General features: G+C 49.8%; 2 protein-coding genes across 18 annotated transcripts in view; both read right to left on the bottom strand.

The window, feature by feature from the left end:
- Positions 1-12,475: 12,475 nt before the first annotated feature.
- Positions 12,476-14,990, bottom strand: Zbtb9 (zinc finger and BTB domain containing 9). Its single transcript, XM_041634467.1, has one exon. The coding sequence runs from the start codon at positions 14,570-14,572 to the stop codon at positions 13,187-13,189; it is 1,386 nt and encodes a 461-aa protein (XP_041490401.1). The 5' UTR covers positions 14,573-14,990; the 3' UTR covers positions 12,476-13,186.
- Positions 14,991-15,705: 715 nt separating this feature from the next.
- Syngap1 (synaptic Ras GTPase activating protein 1) overlaps positions 15,706-23,283 on the bottom strand; it is a 30,425-nt gene continuing 22,847 nt past the window's right edge. For 8 of the 17 annotated variants that reach the window (XM_041634373.1, XM_041634368.1, XM_041634380.1 and 5 more), the window contains 3 exons: positions 22,579-22,790; positions 20,873-20,966; positions 15,706-17,541 (listed from right to left, as the gene is read on the bottom strand). In XM_041634373.1, the coding sequence (XP_041490307.1) occupies positions 17,395-17,541; positions 20,873-20,966; positions 22,579-22,790 (453 nt within the window). In that variant the 3' untranslated portion in view covers positions 15,706-17,394. Of the gene's footprint in view, positions 17,542-20,058; positions 20,139-20,872; positions 20,980-22,578; positions 22,791-23,283 lie in introns of all 17 variants that reach the window. The other 9 variants (XM_041634374.1, XM_041634370.1, XR_005972557.1 and 6 more) reach the window with 8 other exon arrangements.

Below are 23,283 nucleotides of genomic sequence, written 5' to 3'. Positions count from 1 at the left end.
CTGTGCGCTGGGTAACCTGCAGAAGGCAGGCCAGCCAATGGCACCACTTGTCCATCTGGAGAGCCATGCTTTGTCAGCTTTCAGAAGAGGAGGCTTTGCTCCCCCCACACCGCCTGCTCTCCCATGGAGACCCCTGCTGAGAAAAGATGTTCAACAGCTTCTTGACCCCGGATGTGGATGGACTTCCGGCACTCAGTTGTCTCCTTATTCCTTCCACAGCATGCACTGGCTTTTATCACCTGTGGGAGAACCACAGTGACCACAGCCTCCACAGGTCTCCTCTCATCTCTGAACTGTTCCTCTTCGGCAGCCTGGCTTTGTATGCCCTGGGCAAGCACTCTGCAGCTCGACTCCATCCCTCTTCTAATTCCACGGTTTTGTAAACACTTTGATTTTTTTTTTTTTTTAAAGCTGAGTTTGGCAACTCCCATCTGCAACTACAACTCTCAGGAGGGTAGGAAGGAGGATTTCCACTCAAGGCCAGCCTGGGAGGTTCTGTCTCAAAAACTAAATGAGTAAAATAAACCCTTGTACTGGTCCTGTGGTACTAGGGAGGATGAAGCAGAAGTATATACAGCAAGTTCAAAGCCAGACTGGGCTGCTGTCTTGGGGAAAAAATCATTTTAAAACCAGGATCCATAATGGTTATATTTTCAAAATTCAAAATGTTTTAATTCTATTGTTTTGGTCTATGTGTATACCATGTGTGTGTTAGGGTGTGCTTACCTATGTGCAAGTGTGTGCGCATGTGTGTGTGGAAGCCAGGGGCCAGCACTAGGTGTCTTCCTCTATGGATCTCCACCCTGTTCTACTGATGAGTGTGTTCGTGTGTGCACCCATACAACTCTGCATCACGAGGAGGTCGGAGGACAACTCTCAGGAGTTGATTTTTTTTTTCTCCCGCCTCCTTTTGGGATCAGAGAACCAAACTCAGGTCATCAGACCTGCGTGTAAGCATTTCTGCCTGCTGAGTCCTCCAACTGTGGTCTCTTGTTGAACCTGGAACTCACTGACCAGACAGTTGGGCTAGTGAGCCCTGGGAATCCTGTATGTACCTCCCAAATACTCAGACTAAAGGCCACAAGCAGCTTTTCTGTTTTGTTTTGAGAGAGGTTTCTCTGTAGCTTTGTAGCCTGTCCTGGAACTAGCTCTGTAGACCTGGCTGGCCTCGAACTCACAGATCTACCACCGTCCGGCCGCATAGGAATCTGAATTCAGGTCCTCACACTTACGCAGCACTGTACGCACTGAGCCATCTGTACAACCACGCAAACTCTTTCCTGTGCTTATTTGTCTCTGAGGCAGGTTCTTACCATGCATCCCTCCCTGGCCTAGAATTCGCTATGCAGACGGGGCTGGCCTCCTGCTCCTGCGTCCCGAGCGCTGAGATCAAAGGTGTGCACCTTCATGCCCAGCCACGAAATTCTTTTAAATCCATCCTTTCCCCTCTTGCAAAGTGCTCTTGTGTGTCAGGTTGAGCTGCCTGTTCCTGGTTTCGGCTTTGCTGGTCGACCTCACTTGCTTCCCTCCCTAGACATTTCCTGTGCCTCAGTCAGCTCTGAAGACTTCATTATATTCAATGTGGATATTTTTGGTGAGACTAACTCATATGCGGTGGTGGCATTTTCTGTAAGTGGAACATAATGTCTGCCCGTCTTTTTGTGATGGATCAGCTGCTGCTGTTGAATCCCTTTATCTACTCATTCACTGGGGGCTCTTTTTTCGTCTTAATTTCCAGCTAATGCAACTGACCATTTTTATCCATTTTTCTGTGTACAGTTTTGACATTAAGCACGTTCACACTGCTGTGGTATTATTACTGTCATTCATCCACCTTGAGAACGGTGTCCTCAGCCCAAACAGAAGCCACGTGAGGCAACGGTCCTCACGTTGTCACTGTGCCAGCTGCAGAAGACAATCGCCCATCTTTCTGTGACTGGTTGACTTCCTCTAGTGTCATGTCTCAATGCTTCCGTGTCATGGAGTATGTTAGAATTCCCTTCATGTCTGTGACAATCTGGTAGGACTTAGCATCACCTGGGAAACAAACATATGGACTCTCTGAGGCTTTCCAGGGAGGTACCTGACTTGGGAGAGCACCCATGTTATTGGTATAGGTGGCTCACTCTGTAGGCTGAAGTTCTGGGCTGCAGAGAAGAGAGCGTGAGGAGTCACAGAACCCACCTCTCCTTGCTCCGACTGCGACGCGAAGTCCAGTGGCCTGAGGATGCCCCCAGCACAATGGACTGTGTGTCCTCAAACTGTAAGCCAAAAATAAACCTGTAGGTGGCTTCTTGCCAGGTATTTGGTCACTGCAGTAAGGAAAGGATTGCACCACTTGAGGCTGGGTATGAGCCAGAAGTGCCATGTACCGGAGGTGTAGGCTCAGGCGTTCAAGGCCATCACTGGCTATGCAGTGAGCCAACAAAGGCTGGATAGTTTCCACAGTGTTTATACGGCACAGCCACGTGCTACGTAACTGCTTCAGTCAACAGAGGCTCTCATACTGGTCCACCCCACAAACCATTCATGCACCCTGCGGTGTTTGTTTGTGCAATGGCAAGGTCACCAAAACCACATTTCCTTTAGTGAGTTCTCACTTTAAGTGATGCACCCGGGCACAGGGATGAAGGTAGAATACTGCATAACTCTCATGACTGGCACTCCTGGGAACACAGGGAAAGAAGTACCTGTTGTACGGCAGGGCGGAGGTCCAGCAAGACGGCTCAGTGGGCAAAGATGCTTGCTGCTGAGGCTGGGCACCTGCCACAGCTGGGGAGCACAGACTGCATGCTGTCCTGACCTCCACATGCCAGCAGCATGTGCACACCTGTGCATACACACAGAAATAAACAAATGTAATAAACTAAAAAGAAAGCAGAAGCAGTGAACTCTGACTTTCCTTACCACCTGGAGCTTCATCCTGACGAGTTCAGGGCAGAGGCTGGAACATTTCTGGACATGCCTCTTGTCACGGGGATTGGACATGGTGTGTGGTACCCAGCTGTTCAGTTACACCCTGGCTGACATTACCCTAATGGTGTCTCGAGGGTGTGGCTAACACCTGCAGTCAGCTGGCTTTACACACAGCTTGCCCTCCATGAAGGGGTGACCCTCATCTACTTAGCCAAAGGCCCTGAGAGCAAAGTGATTTCCTGGAAAAAGGAGAAATCTGCTTCACGATGGCATAAGCACCCTGCCTGCTCACCCTGTGCACTGCAGGAAGCGTGTCCTGCAGTTCAAGGCAATTCCTCAAGGCTCTGAGGACAAACATGCATATACCCCACCAGTTCTCTTTCTCCGCAGAAACCTAACCGATGTAACTGCTATCATCAAACACTACAGATATAGCAATGTGGTAATGTTTCTTTCTTTCATTTTTCTTTCTTTCTTTCCTTTTTTTTTTTTTTTGAGACAGGGTTTCTCTGAGTATCTCTGAGTAACAGCTCTGGCTGTTCTGGAACTCAGTCTGTAGACCAGGCTGTCCTCGAATCCACTGAGATCTGACTGTCTCTGCCTCCCGAGTGCTGAAATTAAAGGCAGGTGCCACTATGGCCTGGCTGGTAGTGCTTCTTGATAACTTTAATCTAAAATTATATGGCAAAAGAGTGCTCCCATGAAAAATCTACTCTCAAAGCTGTTTGAGTCACAGGGGCATCTTATATGCCCTGTGCTGTCAAATTAAAGCAAAGTCTTCATGGCATTCTGATGGACAGATGCATTTTCTGGGCACGAACTATAGTTTCACTTAAGCGTTTTGATCTGGGTATTGGTGGCACACATCTTTAATCCCAGCACTAGGGAGTAGAGAAAAGGCAGATCTCTGTGAGTTCGAGGCCAGCCTGGTGTTGATAGAAGTTTCTGTCCCACCTGGTCCTGCAGATATTCAGTCCCAAAGAAACACACAGAGGCTTATATTAATTATAAACTGTTAGGCCTATTAGCACAGGCTTATTACTAACTATTAACTAGCTCTTATAATTTAAATTAACCCATAATTCTTATCAATGTTTAGCCACATGGCTTGGTACCCTTTCTCAATAAGGCATTCTTATCTTGCTTCCTTGCATCTGGCTGGTGACTGCATCTCTGCCTTTCCTCTTCCCATAATTCTCTTAGTCTGGTTGCCCCACTTATGCTTCCTGCCTGGCTATTGGCCAATCAGTGTTTTATTAAACCAATACAAGTGACAAATCTTTACGGTGTACAAGTGCATTATCCCACAGCATTTTCCTTTTTCCCTTTCAAAACAAGAACTCTGGATCTAATTCCCTTTGTTTAGCTTTTTTTCCTGACCATTATTCATAACAAATTGTAACTAACACTCTAAATAAAGATAAACATATATAATTCATTTTTTTAAGGAATGTGGGCATAGTTTTCTAGGCTACTTTCTACTGACTGGGTGGGGGGTGGTGGTTGGTGCTGATTATCTTATGAAGGTCCAAAGAAAATTTAGGAATATGGTCAAGTCCTGACTGGAGTATTCTGTGAGGTTGGGTCACCTCAGCCAGCAGTCCTGAAGCTGTTCTAGATGCAGAACTCAGAAGAAACTGCAACAGAGGTGCTCTGAGACATTAGATCATCTGGGTGATCTGTTCCTATCAGAGATTTTTCAGGGGGTCTTCCTCAATCAAACTTGATTTTTCTTAATCCAGAATGAATCCACAGCCTCTCATATCCTGTGGAAATAAAAGCAGAACCTTTCCCAAAGTAACATCTTTTGACTTAAATTTTGGAGTCAAGGCATTTTCAAAATACGTACGTTGGATTAATCCAGCAGCATTTATGATCCAATGTCTTTTAGCAGCTGTTGTTTACTCAGTCATCAAACAGTTCAAAGACAACATAATAGCACAGCATCCAGACTCTATTTCCCATCTTTACATGGCTCTTTTTAAAAACTCTATTCCCTTTATTTTTAATTTTTGTTATTTTTGAGAGAGTTTCTCTGTGTATCTTTGAATGTCCTGGAAATCTGTAGACCAGGCTGGCCTTGAACTCACATAGATAGATACCAGCCTCGCCTCCCAAGTGCTGAGATTAAAGTTATGTGCCACCACACCCGACTACTCTAATTCTTTCTCTTTTTTTTTAAATATTTATTTATTTATTATGTATACAATATTCTTTCTGCGTGTATGCCTGAAGGCCAGAAGAGGGCACCAGACCTCATTACAGATGGTTGTGAGCCACCATGTGGTTGCTGGGAATTGAACTCAGGACCTTTGGAAGAGCAGGCAATGCTCTTAACCGCTGAGCCATCTCTCCAGCCCCCTCTTTCTCTTTTTTTTTAAAAGGACTTTCTCTATCCTTTTTTTTCTCACAAGCCTATGTATATTTTTAAGCACACTGTGAACCATTTAAAATTTTTATTTTGTTTTAATCTGCCTTTACTATAGATCTCTATCCTTTTCTGACCACAAGAGTCCTTAATCTCCTAAGCAACATGGCTAGGATTAAAGCTGCAGCTTTGGCAGCTGGCTCCACCTCATTTCTTAGCTTTTTGAGAGTCTAACTTCATGGCAGAAATACTGGCAGGAGCTGGACTTATTGTCACAAGTCTGTGGAGTTTCTAGGTACATGGCACCACCAAGAAGCCTAATGTTGGCTGCTCATAAACACCATTTAAGTGTTCAGTGGCAGAGCCTCTTAAAGAGCTGTGAGGTTTTGTCGCTAACACTAAGCCAGGAAGCTTCTCTTAAAGGAGCCATGCCTCTGCTTACCTCTAGCAAACAGTCCAAGAAAAGACAGTTACCAAGAAGCTGCCACTTGACTCTGTTCCTGGCCTTTTTATTTTTTTTTTAAAGCTTCCTCAGGCTTTATGTGGAAACTTTTGCCAAACATTTGGGTAACATCTATAGATGGAAATTTCTGTCCTGCTTGGTCCAAAGAAACACACAGAGGCTTATATTAATTATAAACTGTTTGGACTATTAGCACGGACTTATCATTAACTAGCCTTTACAACTTAAACTAACCCCTATTTCTTGTCTATGTCTAGCCACATGGTTTGGTACCTTTTCTCAGTGAGGCATTCTTACCTTGCTTCCTCTGTGTCTGGCAGATGACCACCTCTTTGCCTTTCCTTGTTCCAGCATTCTCTTAGTCTGGTTGGCCCACCTACACTTCCTGCCTGGCTACTGGCCAATCAGCGTTGTTCCACAGCATTTCTGAGGATGGGAACCTGTGGATTCCTTCCAGGCCAATGTGGCTTGATGGAACATGAACCCCCGAAAGGTCTCTGTGAACCCTAAATATACTTTACCCAACAAAGAGCAGTTTGGAGAACACTGCATTCAAACTCCCCAAAATGATTGTTTATGTTTGTTTTCATTTAAAGGGGGTTGGCTGTAAGTGGTTAATGGTCACAGTCAACCTCTTTCTAAAGAAAAAAAAAGGTGGGGATATGATATAGAAATGAATACTTTACAGTAGTAAGGACTTTGGTCTATTGATATAAATTTAAGGTCAATTTTGTTATATGTGTATTTCTACTCTTGTTTAAGGTATTATGTTTATACAGCTCATTTAAAAATGTAATATATAGTTAAAAATACAGATTATCCAAACTTTTAGTCATGTTAGGTTTTCTAGATATATTTTGGTTAGATAATCTTCAACACTTCAAAGACCTACAGAATGCCAGGTGGTGGTGGCGCACACTATTAATCCCAGCACTTGGGAGGCAGAGGCAGGTGGATCTCTGTGAGTTTGAGGCCAGCCTGGTCTACAAGAGGGAGTTCCAGGACAGGAACCAAAAAGCTACAGAGAAACCCTGTCTCAAAAATCCAAAAAAGAGGGGCTGGAGAGATGGCTCAGTGGTTAAGGGCATTGCCTGCTCTTCCAAAGGTCCTGAGTTCAATTCCCAGCAACCACATGGTGGCTCACAACCATCTGTAATAAGGTCTGGCGCCCTCTTCTGGCCTTCGGCATACACACAGATAGACTATTGTATACATAATAAAAATAATAAATAAATATTTAAAAAAAAATCCAAAAAAGAAACAAACAAAAAAAGACCTACAGAATATGGCATTTAAAATGTTTTAAGAACTTTGACTTTTCTCAACAGGGAGACATGTCTGCTTCTGGTGGCACCAATTACTTCAGAGAGATGGCTAGGCATTGAAGAAACACAATATGGAATTTATCTTCAATGTGACAAGGCTAGCCTTTGAGTAAGAAACTGCTTGTCTCGACTGCTTGATGGTATGCTGTATGAACTGGACATACAAGACCCACAGAAAAGTGATTGCAAGCTGGGCGGTAGTGGCGCACACCTGGACTACAAGCGCTAGTTCCAGGACAGGCTCCAAAGCCACAGAGAAACCCTGTCTCAAAAAACAAAAAAAAAAAAAAAAAAAGAAAAGAAAACAGAAAAGAAAAAAGAAGAAAAGTGACTGCTAAACTTTCCAAAGGACGGGATGATCCTTCAGGGTTCCTGTTTTGTTTTGTTTTGTTTTTGTTTTTTTTTTTTTGTTTGAGACAGGGTTTCTCTGTAGCTTTGTAGCCTGTCCTGGAACTAGCTCTTGTAGACCAGGCTGGTCTCGAACTCACAGAGATCCACCTGCCTCTGCCTCCCGAGTGCTGGGATTAAAGGCGTGTGCCACCACCACCCGGCTTCAGGGTTCCTGTTTCACAGAAGAAACTGCCTGACATTCTATAGGACACAGAAAAATGCAACTGATGAACTTTACCAGTATAAGGCAGTACAGATCTTCAAATTTCCTGCTTCACTGAAAAGTTTGCCAGGTATTGTGGGCCTATAGGCTGAGGATGGATGTTCCAATGGTACAGGAAAACTTTGGGTGACTATCTAGACAGCGAGATATCTCTGTCATTTCTAGATCTTTGGAAATTGCTTACAATGCACTTCCTGTTTACTTAGATAATATTATATCCTTCTGGAGTCTTTGATGGAGTTGAAGACAGTTATAATTTTCCTTAGTTATAATAAAAGATAAATAACAAAGAAAACATTAGATTCACAAAGATAATACAGATGACAGAGTATTTAATTTTGCCTAATACCAATAGACTAAATATTATAACTGTAATTCTTGCTTGATAACTGTTTTGTTTATTTAATTTTACTATGTTAAAGTTAACATGGGTTAATTTAATAGTTAGAGCTAGCCAGTAAGAAGCCTAAGACCATTTTAACTTATACTAAGCCTCGGACAGAGTGATTATTTCTTTTTTTTTTTTTTTTTTTTTGATTTTTCGAGACAGGGTTTCTCCGTAGCTTTTGGTTCCTGTCCTGGAACTAGCTCTTGTAGACCAGGCTGGCCTCGAACTCCCAGAGATCTGCCTGCCTCTGCCTCCCAAGTGCTGGGATTAAAGGCGTGCGCCACCACCGCCCGGCCAGAGTGATTATTTCTTAAGTGGCTGCAGGAACTAGTTAGTGGGGACCTGGTGGGTGCAGAGAAGCCAGCCTGATGGGATCAGAGGGATGGAGAACACTTCCAGCTACAACCTGGTCTACAGAGTAAGTTCCAGGACAGCGAGCTACACAGAGAAACTGTCTCGAAAACAAAAACAAAACAAAAACCCCATTGTTCTTGAGGCCATTATCACGACTACAGGCATAAAATACTGGGGAGGCATGCACGAATACAAAATGTGCCCTGCTTCAGAGTCTTCTTTGGGCACACACACACACACTCACACGTATGCACACGCGCGTATACACATATATACACACACACGCATACATATACACATGCACACACACGTATACACGCATACACACACAGAGAATTTAAAAAATATATTTCTGTATATCAAGAATGATTAAGGCATCAAGGCGGTCAGGGTCACCTAAATTCTCACTTCTTAGTGTGCAGGACTTTAGGTGTACTATCCAGGAAACAACTGTCTCTCCGGGCGCTAATGTTTTGAGAAAGGGTCTGGGCACAGCAGTTGTCTTACACAGGGCGTCATACCGCCAGGCTGTGTGTACACGCTCCATGGAGCTGAGACTGACTTTGAATTCCTGCTCTGCCTGCTCTACCACGTTCAGCTCAGCATGACCTCAATCTATAACTGCAGTTATATCTTTGTTTTCTAAATATTTTTTATGTGTATGAGTGTTTTGTCTGCATGTGTATCTGTGTACCATGTGCATGCCTGGAGCCCTAGGGGGCCAGAAGTGGAAGTTGTATCCTTCTGAGATGGGAGTTACAGGCAGTTGTGAGTCATTGTGTGGGTGCTGGGAATTGAACCTGGGTGCTCTGAAAGAGCAGGAAGCGTGCAAGTGTTAACTATTGAGCCACCTGTCCAGCCCCAGTTTAAATATATATATTTTGGAAACTGTTTTTCTGTGTAGTTTTGGAGCCTGTCCTGGAACTCACTGTGTAGACCAGGCTGGCCTTGAACTTACAGAGATGCACCTGCCTCTGCCTCCTAAGTGGAGTGCTGAGATTAAAGGTGTGTGCCACCACTGCCCAGCTAATTTTTATATAATTACTATCAGGTAAGATTGCTGGGGGGCTTAACAAGATGTATCCATAACAAAAAGACACATCAGATTCGAATAATAAAGCTTCAAGAATGTTGTAATAGCAGTGGTGGCATATGCCATTAATCCCAGCACTCGGGAGGCAGAGGCAGGCGGATCTCTGTGAGTTCGAAGCCAGCCTGATCTACAGAGCGAGTTCCAGAACAGCTCCAAAGCTACAGAGAAACCCTGTCTGAAAAAAAAAAAATTTTTAACAGGTTGAATAGAGGTAACGGGGCAGGCTCACCATTTCTTAAATACTCTAGAAAGTGCTATGTATACTGAGGTTTTAAGGCTTCCCGGATGGGTTCCAGGAGAGACCTCTTCAGTGGACTTGGCTGATACTGGCTGGCCTGTGCACACCCTTCCCTCTTCTCCCTCAACATGTCACTGATGAATACTCCAGTCACACTGAGGTGCGGTCAAGGGCGCTCCAGCCACAGTGTTGGTATGAACTGAGAGTCTGACTGAGATTTATTTTGTGGGCCTCAGGTCAAGCCCACCTTTGTAGTTGCCAGGCAATCATCTACCACCAACTTACACCCCCAATTCTCTCAGGAGAAGCTTATTTTCAGTCCTGTGCCACAAGGACCAGGGTCAGTTTGGAGCTCGGTCGTGAAGAACACAGTTCCTAGTGTGAGTTTCTAGATTCAATTCCCAACACCAACAACAAACAAAACCCCCCAAAACGAGCTTCTGTGGCAGTGGGCTCCACAATCTCAGCACTCGGAAGAGGAGGGAAGGGGCGGAGCACAGGAGGCCTCCGGCACAGAGCAAGTTCAAGACAAACCACTGGAACACACAGCCGCAGCTGGCTCCCGAATGGCGACAGGTAGTCTCAGGCTGCCCTTTGTCTTCAGCACCTTTACGTCACCCACAGTGAGGGTTCCCAAAGATGCAAAGCCCATGCAAAACTAGGCTGGGAAAACCAGGAAAACCAAGGTATCCCTTGTTCAGAGTTCGTATTTGCCATTGTCTCTCGGAAGCTTAACTGAGATGTTTTGAGGATATGGAAACGAACTTGCTAAGGCTTAAACTGGAGAACAATAAGGAAGCCGTGGGGAAGGGAAAGCATCTCAGTCCACAGAGGCTGAGCCCCGCTGCAGCTGAAGACCTACCCTCCTTGAGATGCATCTGTCTGTCTTTCACCAGCCCGTGGGAACCCACGCCCGCCCCGGGACAAGTTGTTTCCGCAGGGTCTATGCCCTGGGACGCGGGCTCCATGAGCTCTGAGAGGACTTGATCTTCCACAGGCGCCTCAGTGCTGCCCTTTCTATTCTTCTATAAATTCACCTCAGTAAGGCTATCCCGAGCCAACTTCCTGTGCTTGCAACCCACGGAACCAAGATAGCAAGGAATACAGCCACCTACCTAATGCATGCCAAGCGGGTGGGTAGGCCTGTGGTTGATCCAAGACACCACCACTACTGCCTTTCCCAAGGAATACACTCCTCACCAAGTGCATAAGACCATGGTCCATCTGAGAGTTTGAAAATTCCAAGCTGTACTTCACCCGCTTAGCCACAAAAATCCCATTTTGTAAAATATTTTTTAAATTGTGTGTCTGTGTGTGCAAGCATGTGCTATGGCATGCGTGTGAAGGTCTGTGGACGACTTGCAGAAGTTAGTTCTCTCCTTCCACCATGTGGGTTCTGAGGCGCAGACTCAGGTTATCAGGCTTCTTAGAAGGCACCTACTGACTCCTCCTGTCAGTCCAACACCTTTTGTTCTGTGGGTGCTGGGATCTGAACTCAGGCTGTCATGTTTGGGCAGTGACTGCTCTTATCCACTGAGACCCTTTCCCAGTGAAGGAAATCAGGTTAGCACACTGCCCTGTTCTAAGATCTGTAGAATAAACCAAAGTGCCATCCAGCACTATGCCCAATGCAAGATGTCAGAAAATACATTAATATTATGAACTCAAACCCTATCAAAAAGTGGCATGCCAGGCAGTGGTGGCGCACGCCTTTATTCCCAGCACTCGGGAGGCAGAGGCAGGCGGATCTCTGTGAGTTCGAGGTCAGCCTGGTCTACAAGAGGGAGTTCCAGGACAGGAACCAAAAAGCTACAGAGAAACCCCGTCTCGAAAAAAAAAAAAAAAAAAAAGTGGCATAAGCCAGGCATGGTGGTATACACTTGTAATCCTAGTATTCAGGGGTTGGGAAGGAGGATCATAAGTTTGAGGCCAGACAGTAAGATGAGGTCTCAAGCAAAACCCCTGAAACGCAAAGTGCCTTACCTGCGGTTCTTCAGCAGTGGGGCAGCCTGGGTCCAGCCAGCATTCTCCAGCTGTATTGGGAAACCAATAGGATTCTTCCACCAACACGTAACCGCTGCAAAAGGAACACACTCACCTCCTGCAGCTCTGCTCTCACACCTCCTCCACAGAAATCACTCAATCTAGGCTGCCGTCAGTTTAGATTTCATGCAAGAGTTTATTAAGCAATGAAATTAAGTCAGGCGGTGGTGGCGCACACATTTAATCCCAGCACTCTGAGGCAGAGGTAGGTGGATCTCTGTGAGTTCGAGGCCAGCCTGCACTACAGAGCAAATTCCAGGACAGGCTCCAAAGCTACACAAAACCCTGTCTCAAAAAAAAAAAAAAAGTAATTAAGTTAAGCAACTTTAACTCTCCATCACCTCCCTTCTGCTTTATAAGCATTTCTTCCCATCAAATGTGGGTGGGAGAGGGAGGCAGTACCGTCCTCTGTTCAGTTAGTTATTCTGCAGAATTCACCACGTGTGGTCTCAACCCTGAGTCCTAATCAGGGCAATTTGTTCAGCGAGCAATGGGGCTACCCTGAGAGCATTTTATGACAGTTGCCATCTCCTGAGTTCACCGGTCACATCTGTCACTGTGGTTACACGCAAGCCGTCAGTGGTTGTCAAAGGAAGACAGAGCAAAGGCTGTTGAGGGAGTAACCTCTGGAGGGACGGGGGTGGGGGTGGGGGGGTGGGAGGGGGTGGGGGGGGTGTCAGGGGTAGACTCACACAGATGCTCAGTGTGTTAAAGTGCTCACTGTGTAGCCCCGACTGGCTTGGAACTTGTTATGGCTGGTCTGGAGCTCACAGAGATCTGCGGCCCCTGCCTCACGCGTGTTGGGATTACAGGTGTGTGCAACCACACCTGCTGCGTGTTCAAGTACATTTTTAGAAGGACTTTGGGGGAGGTGTCTACTCAGGTGAAAAAGCAAAGTACAATCTAGAAAGAAACAGCAGGAAGAAGTATAGAAACAGAACACTGCCAACAGTGTGTGTGGGGGGGGGGATGCTTGGGGCTTAGTCTGACAATTACTTGCGCTCTGAATCAAATACATTCCTAGTCGGAGAGCAGCTCCCTTACCTCCTGGTGAAGAGGAAGTAAAGTTACTAGGTCATTTTGTTCCAACTCTTCGCTCACCAACCTAATCTAAGTCAATGGTTTCCTCACTGGCTACCAATACAAAAGAGGCCCTTTAGGGTGAGTGGTCAAAAATATGACTTTCCTACAGTCTGTTCAACAAACAGCTGGACTGAGAAACCTGAGCTTCCGAGTACACCAGGGTGAGGCCCTTCCCAAGAGCAAGGGGTTCACAAGCTATATAACCTCCTGGACTATGCAATCGAGGACCAAGGTGGTGACGTTGGGTGAGAGCCCAGCAGCAGTGGCTACTTCTCCTACAAGTCAGTACAGAGCGCCAGCTGTCATTTGTAAGTCCAGTGGGCAGTGCCCGAACCCTGCCCTTTGCACAAGTCCCGGTGGCGAAGGTAAAAGGCGTGGACACGAAAGCGACGGCCGCAGTGGGGACAGGCATCCAGAGCTTTGGCGTGGGTCCTCATGTGCTCTGTGAGGTGGTGCTTCAACTTAAAGCGTTTATTACAGATGCCGCAGCCAAAGGGCCGAAGGCTGAAGGTCAGCATGATGTGCCGGTCTCGTTTGGGCTTCACCGCGAAGCGCTTTCCACACAAACAAGCAAAGCACTTCCCATCTGCAGGCGGCGTCCCTCCCAGCTTCACAGGCCCATGCATAGCTTGTCCCGATCCTCCGGGCCCTCCGGACATGATTTCATTCCCATGAAGGTCCACTGGTTTCCAGGACGGGTCTCCTGACCCGGATGTTTCTCCTCCTCCTGAGGACAGCAAGTATCTTAGCTCTCCCTTTCCCTCAGAGTCTGCTTCAGAAAGAGTTCTGGTCCTCTCCTTCGCTCCTTGAGGCACAGTCCTACTTCCTGATGTCTTCTCCACAGACATAAGGGGGTCCAGATTAGCCTCTATGACATGGGAAGCCTGTACAGGAGGGGCAGGAAACTCAAGGGTTGAACTCTGGTCCTCCGGAGACATGCTGGGGAAAGCAGACGCAGGCAGGGGGTGGGATCCACAAGCTGGGGGAAACTCTTCGGGTAGTCTCTGAGGTTGAGTCTGGAAGAGGTGGGCTGCCGACCCCTGCTCCTCCTCCTCCTCCTTCACCTGAATCTGTAGCACTTGTTCCAGCTCACTCTTCTCCCCTCCAACGAGGTTCTCGGCGAAGGCAGAGTTCTCTGTGGAAGCGGAGGACTGCGCTGGGTTCTGGAAAGAGGAGGAGCGAATGCACCAGCCTCCTGAAGGGGTTGTGGAAAGCAGTGTGTGGCAGGCGGCTCCTCCGCCGCCTGAATTTCCACCGCCTGATGTTTCCAGTTCTCGAAGAATCTCTGAGCACTGATCCACGACTTGCCACATTTGCAGGCCACTGGCTACAAGGAGGTGGGCAGGGAGAGCATCCAGTGGCAGGCGGAGGCGCCCTGAATAGATGAGCTGAAGCAGTCCCTCGAAAGCATCTGCCTCAATGACACTGGGTAAGGTGAGTCGGGGCGCATTCCCCAAAAGCAGCTTGTCATGGAAGTAAGGAGAGGCGGCAGCCAGCACTGCTTTGTGAGCCCTAATTTCCCTGCCCTGAACCAGGAGGGACACATCACAGAACTTCCCCTCCAGCCTGTGGCGGTTCAGGGATTCTAGCAGCGAAGAGCTATGGTGAGGGAACTCGATGTGGATTGTCCGTGAGGTTAGGCTGCAACTCGGAGAAGTGGGTGTGGGAGGCTGAGTCGAAGCATCCATGGCCAGCTCGGGAAAGACAAATCCCAGGGAGTCGGGAAGAGCAGGGCTCTAACGACGGCTGCGGAGGCAAGAGACCGGACAGCCCCGGGACAGGAGACCTGTCTCAAGCTGCACCCCACAGACGCCTGAAAGTCCTCCCGTGACAGTTTCTGTCCATTAGTCCCGCCGACCGAGAACACCGACAGAACACCCACCAACCAGGGTGTTTATCCCAGGCCCTGCGGAAGCCGAGGAGGGGACTGCGCCCCGCTCGCCGGCTCGGGCCGCCCTCGGCTGCCGCTCGCCCCGCCTCACCGTGCTCCCACGGGCCGGTTCCGCGAGCTCCCGCCACGCGCAGGACGACCGGCACGCCCCCACTGCACGGGAGACCGTCTCGGAACTCGGCTGCGTCCACGGCGTCTGGTCGGCCGGAAGCGACCGCCGCTCCGCCGGACGCCGGGGCTGCTCAGCGCGCAGGGCGGGGCCGGGTCTGCAGCCAATGGGAGGACGGAAGCCTACAAGCCTCCTTCTTATTGGCTGTGCGGCCAGAGGAGGCGGGGCCAGGAGCCGGCGGGCTGCCCGAGCGTCGTCGGAAGAGCGTCGGAGGTGGAGGGCGCCGGTCCGCGGAGAGGGGCGAGACGGGCTCAGCAGCGCGGGGTGGATCTTCCCTCCCGCCGCGCGAGGTAGTTGCTGCCGTCCCCGGTGTGCACGCGGGGCAGCCAGATCGGAAGTCTGGAGCGTCCCCGCGCAGAGCACCCTGATCCTTTCCTCCATTTCGCAGAGGCGCGTCTTAGCGGTTAAACCCTGCGTGGAGAGTTGGGGAGACTGTTTTTGTCACTTGGGCCCTTTCGGAGCCTCAGCGGCGAGTGGCGAGCAGGAGTGGGGGTTCGGCCAGGTCGACGCTGTGGTGTAGATTGTTCTCCTGACTGGGTGGGACAGTGTAGCACTGCTTGCAGGCTGGCCAGCTTTCTCTCCAAAAGTAATTCCTGTCACCCCCTCCAGGGGACTTCAGTGCTGGGCCAGGTGGCATACGCCTTTAGTCCCAGCACTCGAGAGGCAGGGCGATCTCTGAGTTCGAGACCAGCCTGGTCTACAGCGCGAGTTCCAGGACAGCCAGGAAAACTCTGTCTCGAAAAACCAACTAATAAATAAAGGTCGGCCAAGCAATAAAAGAACAATCTCCGTTTATTAAACATGATTTTTCTGTTTCACCACACACTCCAGAAAAAAAGGAAATGGGAGTGGGAAAAAAAGGGGGTGTGGTAGGGCTGGGAGTAGGGGAGGTAAGGAGAACGAGTAAACAAACAAAAACGAGTAAGAAGAGCGGCTCCCTACTCTTAAGGTGGTGGGTGGGGAGAGAAGTGAGGGGCGGGCTAGGGAGCCAGGAAGCTCTGTACAGAGGGGTAGCCTCCCAGTCCCCACCCCGGTTATGTACAGTACAAACCCCAGATAATTACAACAGCCAAAGAGAAGGAAGGAGGTAAGAGGGTAGGGCCTGAAGTGGGGTAAGCAGAGGAAAGGGTGCGGGATAAAATTTCACATATTTACAACTTTTATATAAGTATAAATTTGGCCCCGGCTGGGTGGATGTGTAGAGGGTAAGACTGAAGGAGAGCTGTCCATACAAAAGGTTGAGTCTGGAGTCTGGGAGGAATTCTCAATACCAAACGCAAGAAGGAGTGAGGAGACAAGTCTGGGCAGGGGTCAGCAGTCAGAGAAGAGGGGGGTACCCAGCAGGGATTTCTCCCCTTCCATGGCCTACCCACCCCAAACCCCATCCATCCTACCTCCCCTATCCCGCCAGAGAGCTATGTACAGAGAAACACCGAAAAATCGTGGAGCTGGCGGGAGGGAGGGAGACTGGGTGAGGGGGGAGGGTGAGAGGGAAACCCAGCCCTGTCCTACCTCCCCAGGGGACAGAGTCATGGAAGGGGGCCCCCAAACACCCATCCTCCAACACAGGTCCCCCACCCTGGGGGAGAGAGACATGGCTTTTCCTAGAGTAAATTCCCCCCTCCCCATGGGAGTAGAGACAAAGAGGGAAAGGGTAGGGGCTGGCTGTGTGTCAGGGTAGGGCAGATCAGCTGGTCTGTCCTCCACAACCCAACACACAGGCCCCTAAACCCTAACCCTTCATCCGAACCTCAGTTCCACCCCACCCAACACACTGGGGGAGGGGAGGGCATAAGCCCCCTCACCCCGCTCTGGGACCAGCCAAGAGCAGATCAGGTGTGGGAAGAAGGGGAGGCAACTCCCATTCCCCCCTTGCCGCCCCCTCCCTGCCCCGGTGGCCCCCTCCACCCCATCTGGGTTCTGGGTGGGGAGAGTAAATGTAAAGAGTGGAAAGAGGAGAAGTTTGTGCGTGCTGAGCCCCCCCAGACGCTCCTGAGAAATCAAGGGGTAATAGGGCCCCCTCACCTGGGGTCCCCTCCCCATTACAAGGGGGACAGGGGAGGCCAAAATGGGGTGGTGGAGGGGAGTTAGATTGTCAGCTCTGGTTACTGCTAAAAAAATCACCCTGAAGTTGAAAGTTTGGAGGTGCCACACCCCCAGTGTGGGGGTGAGGGTCTGTCCCCCAGTGCTCAGGGGAACTATGAGGCAGAGGGTGGGGATAGCACCCCGGAGTGAAGGGGTTGGTGGGGTGAAGGTCCCTGGGGGTGAAAGAGGGCAGCTAAGGGTCCCACTCTCCCTCCTAGAAACGGTGCAGTGGAGGTGGCGGATGGGTGCCTCAAGGAGGCATTAAGGGAGGCATTCCTGCTGTCCCTCGGTGACGTCCAGTCCTGGTGGTTGGTGATGTTCCGGGGTGGGGTGCACAAGGAAGGAGGTCTGTGATGCTGGGTGGGCTAGTGGTCTGCGGTGTTTCGGAACTCGCCGTTCTCTGTGATCTGCAGCCGGGGTGGGGGTGGTGGGGCTGGGGGGGCCAGACCATTCCAAGGTGGGGCCAGCGTCACACGCGGGTTTGTTGGACCCAAGGGGGGAAGCTGCCTCTCCTGCAAGACACCAAAGAGGAGAGCGCGGACTTATTGAGACGCTTCGCAGGGGCAAGGATGCCAGCCCCAAGCAGTGCTCTTCACCCAAGGCCAGCGCTCCACAGCCATTCCACCTCCCTCCTGTTTTGTTTGTACCTCCAGGAGTCCTGGGGGATCTGGGAGAGAGCTCACACCAGAAAACCAGCTCAAAAGCAACTAGCTTTCACCTTCCCTCTGACAGAACTTCTGCTTCAAGAACTGTGTTTCCTCCCCCAGCCCCCTCCATCCCATGCAGGAACTTCAGCGCTGAGGATCCAGAGAAGGCAGTACAGTAAAACCTCATTAGTCCAAACCCCTACAGATGTGCAAGTTTGCTCATAATTTGAACAAAACCAGGGCTTGAGTTTTCCTTTATCTGAGAAGAATGAGCTGAGCAGTCCTGGGAATGTGTCTGTGGGCAGGGCCCTGGCTACACAGCTTCAGCTGTGCTCCCTGAGGGCCTGCGCAGGGCCTTGTTTAGAGTTCTACTTACTGTGTTCTGAAGACAGGCACTTCACTAAACAGACAACTGTCACTCAGTTCTGCCAGCTACTGAGAGTGGACCTCTCAAACAGAGCATCCCAAATTAGAGCGGGCTCAGGGAAGTGGTGTGGAGGGACAGCTTGTCGGGAGCTCCTCTCACGCCGGTAGGAATGACCCAAAGGTTTAGAGCAGTGGTTCTCAGCCTTCCTAACACTGTACACTTTAGTACAGTTCCTTATGGTGTGGTGGCCCCCAACCATAAAATTACTAATGTTGCTACTTCATAACTAATTTTGCTGTTATGAATTATAAATATCTCATGTATGACCCCTGTGAAGGGGTCATGTGGGGTCACGCTCCACAGGTGGAGAACCCCTGGTTTAGAGAAGTCACATAGCAGCTCCCCTCCTTCCCACCCTCCTTCCTTTCCAGCTTGAGCAGCAGACCCTGTGCCACCCCTGTACTTATTTTCAGAACATTCGGTGGCTCTGAGACCCATTTCCTGGTTCCTGCCCTCAACCCACCCTTCTGTGCCTCTGCTGGGAGAAGAGCACCTGGGTCTCCGAACTCCTGAATACTTAGTTGGCTTTTAAAAATCTATCTAGCTGGGCTGCAGTGGGACCAAAGCCTACAGATGGTTTGGAACAGATCCACAGATCACTGTCTGCCACAGACATTAGGTAGGGCAGCGTGGAGCTACCTGTGTCTGACCCTGTCTCCAAAGGACACAGGAAATGAAGGCTTCCAAGGTCAGCTTTCCTTTATACCAGAACCAAAGACTCACCTGGTCAGGACCACTCAGAATATAACCTTAGTCAAAGCTGCGCTCATGGCTATCGGGGATCTCCCCGGCAAGCAGTGAGAGGAGAACAGGGAAGGAACCCTCAGATGCCTCCACTCTGCTTGTCTGCTCATGACGACACATGGGCATGCCCCCTACGCCCCCATGGACCCACATTTAGAAACTGGATAAATTAGGATGCCATTATTCATTTTACAAAAGAATTCACTGCTGGAGTCCTTTAAATGGTGAGGTTCCCTGGTGTCTTTCAGTGTCTACAGATCACTAACTACTTTGACAGAGAGGCTGGGCACTCGGAGAGTTAAATTATAGTGTGAGGAGCCACTGCCCACCACAAATGAGTCCCACAGGAATGTGTCTCAGGACTGAGGTGTGCCTGATAGCTTCCCACTTACTGGCTTTTCAGTGTCCTAAAGGCTACTAGGCCGCAGGAGAGGGGAAATGAGTGGCATTAGCAACTCAGGAACTTAAGCTCTGACAAGAGAGGTTCTTTAACATGCTGTTCCTAGTGTCCCTGCCTGGACTACAAATGGCTACTGAGCCCTTGAATACATTCTAGGAAGCTGTTTCTCCTCACTTCTGTAACAGGCCACATCTGTCCCGGACTCCTGCCTGTTTATGCCATCCACCTTATTGACATGTCAGGACATCTCAGCAGCATCTCCCAGGGTCCCTTAGTGTCTTCCCAAATTAACTACCTGCTCCCATTCTGCCTTCTGCCTCACAGTGCAGGGAGAGAGCAAAGGGAGAGAGGGGAGGGGTAGGAATCAGGAAAGAATGAGCAGACCCCACCTACCTGATGGAGTCAGCACAGCCCCCTAGCCTGGCCCCAACCCAATATCCCTCCACCCTGTTATACCCACACCAACAGCCCAACTCCCAAGGACGCTCTGGTGAAATGAGGGGTGACAGACAGACACTGGATAGGTAGAGGAAAGGGAGGATGGTGTCAGGAGGTGGCTTGTGGGGCCAGTGTGGAGAGAACAGGGAACCTGTAAATGTGCTCGGTCTTGGTAAGGGTCGAATTTGGATTGCTAAGGCGTCAAAGGGTGTGGGGGTGTCTACAGGTGCACTCTGGCTGTACCTTGGGAAGGGGTCTGTCTGTGCAGGAAGTGTCAGGAGGGTGGGGTCTGTGGAGGGTCTCTGGGTGTAGTGGGCAGCAGTGAGAGGGGAGAGGCTGCAGAGAGTTGGGAGGGGTGGGCTTCACCACCAACCTGCAGTGGTCCGGAGTCACCTCCCCCAGTGTCCTCCGCCCGTGGTCAAAGCGGAACCAGGAGAATTACCTGATGAGGAGCTGCAGGGGGAGAGAGTGGGGTCATGGGGTCAGGAGGCTTAGTTGGGGGGGGGGGGCAGGGAGTCCTGGTGGTCAGAGCAGAGGGAGGAGGAATATGGATAGGAAAGAGCAGGGGCAAGGGTGCAGAGGGCCTGGAGGCTGGCTGGTGAGCAGAGAGTGTGGTGACAGGGAGTTAGACAGTAGGTTCGGGGACACCAGAGGCCAAAGGCAAGCAGAATTTGAACTACGGAAAGGGGCTTCTGGGAGAGGCCTTATGATCTGAAGAGTCAGGAGCAAGACACGATCTACTAAAGAGTCAGAATGGGGAGTCAAGAGAACCCTGAGTCCCTAGGATACCCAGAGCTTGGAGAAACTACAGCTCAGATTATGGATGCTCCATTTTATCAGTAAAAACTTCAGCCTTCCTGGATGAAGAAGAGCTGAGGAAGCAGACAGGAGTGGGCTAGTAAGAGGTACAAGTTCAAGGGCACTGGAGACGGGGGAGCTAAGAGGCTGAAGTGCAAGGCCCTAGGATGCAGGCAAGAGTGGGAAGACAAGACAGGAAGGCATGGGAGTGACAGAGGCACAGACAATGGGATGCAGATGATCACAGGGTGCTGCAGGAAGCAGCAGTAGACAGACAGGACACGGGAGACAGATGGTGATGGGGCCAGGGTGGCTGGTGCAGTGAGTGCACAGAGACAGTGGGATGGATGGGGATGGGACACGGAGAAGATAAATGACATTGTAATTTCCACCTGAGCGTCGAGCAGCCTCTTCTTGGGTTCAGGCAGCGGCTCAGCCATGGCGGGGTGGTCCCGACGCAGCTCCTCCTCCACCAGCATCAGCCTGAAGGGACGGGCTTCAGTGGGGTTAGTGGCGGGCACGGGCTCAGAGCCCACCTGTAGTACCTTGGGGAATTCTGGACAGTTTCCCCTCCTTGCAGAGTTCTTGACCCAGAAGATGCTGTGCCACACAGGAACCCTGCTTTCCACTGCCTCCCAGGAGTCCTCATGCCTGCTTTCTGAGGGGCTTTTAAAGGGCTTTTTTATTTTTTTCATTCATTTATTTATTGGTTTCTCGGGACAGTCTCACTATGTAGCTTCCACTGGCCCGAAACTAACCTTAGACTTAGAGAGCTGCCTGCTTCTGCCTCACCAGTCATAGAATCAGAGGCATACACCATCACACCCAGCTTATTTCTACTGTTATTATTTATTATTATTACTTTTTTTTTTATTTTACAAGACAGGGTTTCTCTGTGTAGCCCTGGCTATTCTGGAACTCACTTTGTAGGCCAGACTGGTCTCAGACCTCACAGAGATCCTGCTTCCTTCCATGCTAGGATTAAAGGTCTGTGCCACCACTGCCCGACCTATTTCTGTTACTTCTATGTATCTGCATGAGTGTGTGCGGATGACTGCAGGTGCCCCTGGAGCTGGACTTTCAGGCAGTTAGGAGTCACCTAATGTGGGTGCTAGAAGTTTAACTCAGATCCTCCGGAAGAGCAATATTTCCTCTTTACTCAGTCACTTCTGCAATCCTAAAAGATTTGATCTCTCCCTATTGTTTTTTTCAAACGAGTCTTACACTGTAGTCAAGCAAGCCTAGAACGCACTATGTAGCTAAGGTTATCCTCCTGCCTCTGCCTCCTAAATGCTGGGATTACGGACATGGGTGCTCCTGAATCCTAAGGTTAGATCTGTGTCATCTTGTTTGTTCGTTTTTTGAGACAGGGTTTCTCTATGTAGACCAGGCTGTCCTAGAACTCTCTAGGTAGAGACCAGGTTGGCCTCACGCTCACGAAGATCCACTGGAAAGCTTGGATTAAAGGTGTGCACAACTATGTCCAGCTAGACATCTGTGTCACAGAGACTCCTGTAAGCCAGTGATCTGTAGCTCAGCCATCCCTCCTGGACACCCTGCTGCCAGATGACTTAACTTCTGTGCCCTAGGCCACTGTAATCAGTCCCTGTTCCTCAGTCCTAGGTGGCTTCAGTGGAGTACCCATTTTCTTCTAATTAAGTCTCACTCAAAACCAGCACCCACAGCAGATCAGAGTGCGGCTGCTCTGGCGAGAGGGGCCCCGCTGAAGCAGTTCCTCTGCAGCAGTAACAAGCTGAAAGCCCATTTCTGACGGAACCCCTTCCACAGCTGGAGAGGAGCTCTGCTCAGGAACACGGCAATGGTTAAGGGCTCCTGTGGCTCAGGACCACTGCTTAGCTTGTGGTGACCCTCACAGTGGGATTAAAAAAAAAAAAAAGGGACAGGGAGTCTAGACCTAAACTAAGTCCAGACAGTGATGTTAAGACAGTAATTGTTTTTCCCCCGGACTTCAGAAGTTAGTGTGTAAGCAGTGTTGAGGCTTGGCAAGGAAGTGTTCGATGTCTTAAGCAGGCTTTCCCTTGTCCTTCTCCCTCCAGCCTCAACCCCTTCCCACCCCTCCCGGGCCGCCCCTCACCTGCCAATGATGCTCTTGATCTGTGAGTCCTTTTCCACCTGCTGTTGCCTCAGGCGCTTCTCACTCTGCTCCAGGCGGGCTTGATACTGCATCAGGATCTTGCTTGTCTGTTCTTCCTGCGACAGCAGCCTCCGCTCATACTCCTCCAGCTTCCGGTTGGACATGTGTAGCCTCTCCTTCAGTGAGTGGATCTCCTCCTCGTACTCCTTCACCTGCCCGCCGGGCACATGACCCCGCACTGTGAGGGCACCCTGCCCTGGCTTTATCAGCCTCCTCCCATCCCCGTCTGTTCAGCCATGACACAAGGAGCACCCAATCCTTTCTCTGCCTGTTGAACATACTTAATCTGCTTTTAAGAAAGCCCTGATGTAGCCGGGCGGTGGTGGCGCACACCTTAAATCCCAGCACTCGGGAGGCAGAGGCAGGCGGATCTCTGTGAGTTCGAGGCCAGCCTGGTCTACAAGAGCTAGTTCCAGGACAGGAACAAAAACCTAAGGAGAAACCCTGTCTCGAAAATCAAAAAAAAAAAAGAAAAAGAAAAAGAAAAGAAAGCCCTGATGTGATAACTGAGGCTTCCTCAAGATGCAACAAGGTCCAAGTCCCACATCTTAGAAGTGTGCCATGCCCTCACACATGCATGGGGGATATGGGGGCTCCATAGGGCACCCTGGCAAGACTACTGGACAGTCCTTGAGAAGCATTATC

Source organism: Microtus oregoni, unplaced genomic scaffold, assembly GCF_018167655.1.
Source record: "Microtus oregoni isolate MIOR12 unplaced genomic scaffold, Mior012 000046F_ref0000063, whole genome shotgun sequence".
NCBI classification, from domain to species: domain Eukaryota; kingdom Metazoa; phylum Chordata; class Mammalia; order Rodentia; family Cricetidae; genus Microtus; species Microtus oregoni.
Note: the sequence above shows the minus strand (reverse complement) of the source record. Positions and strands in the feature narration are given on the sequence as shown.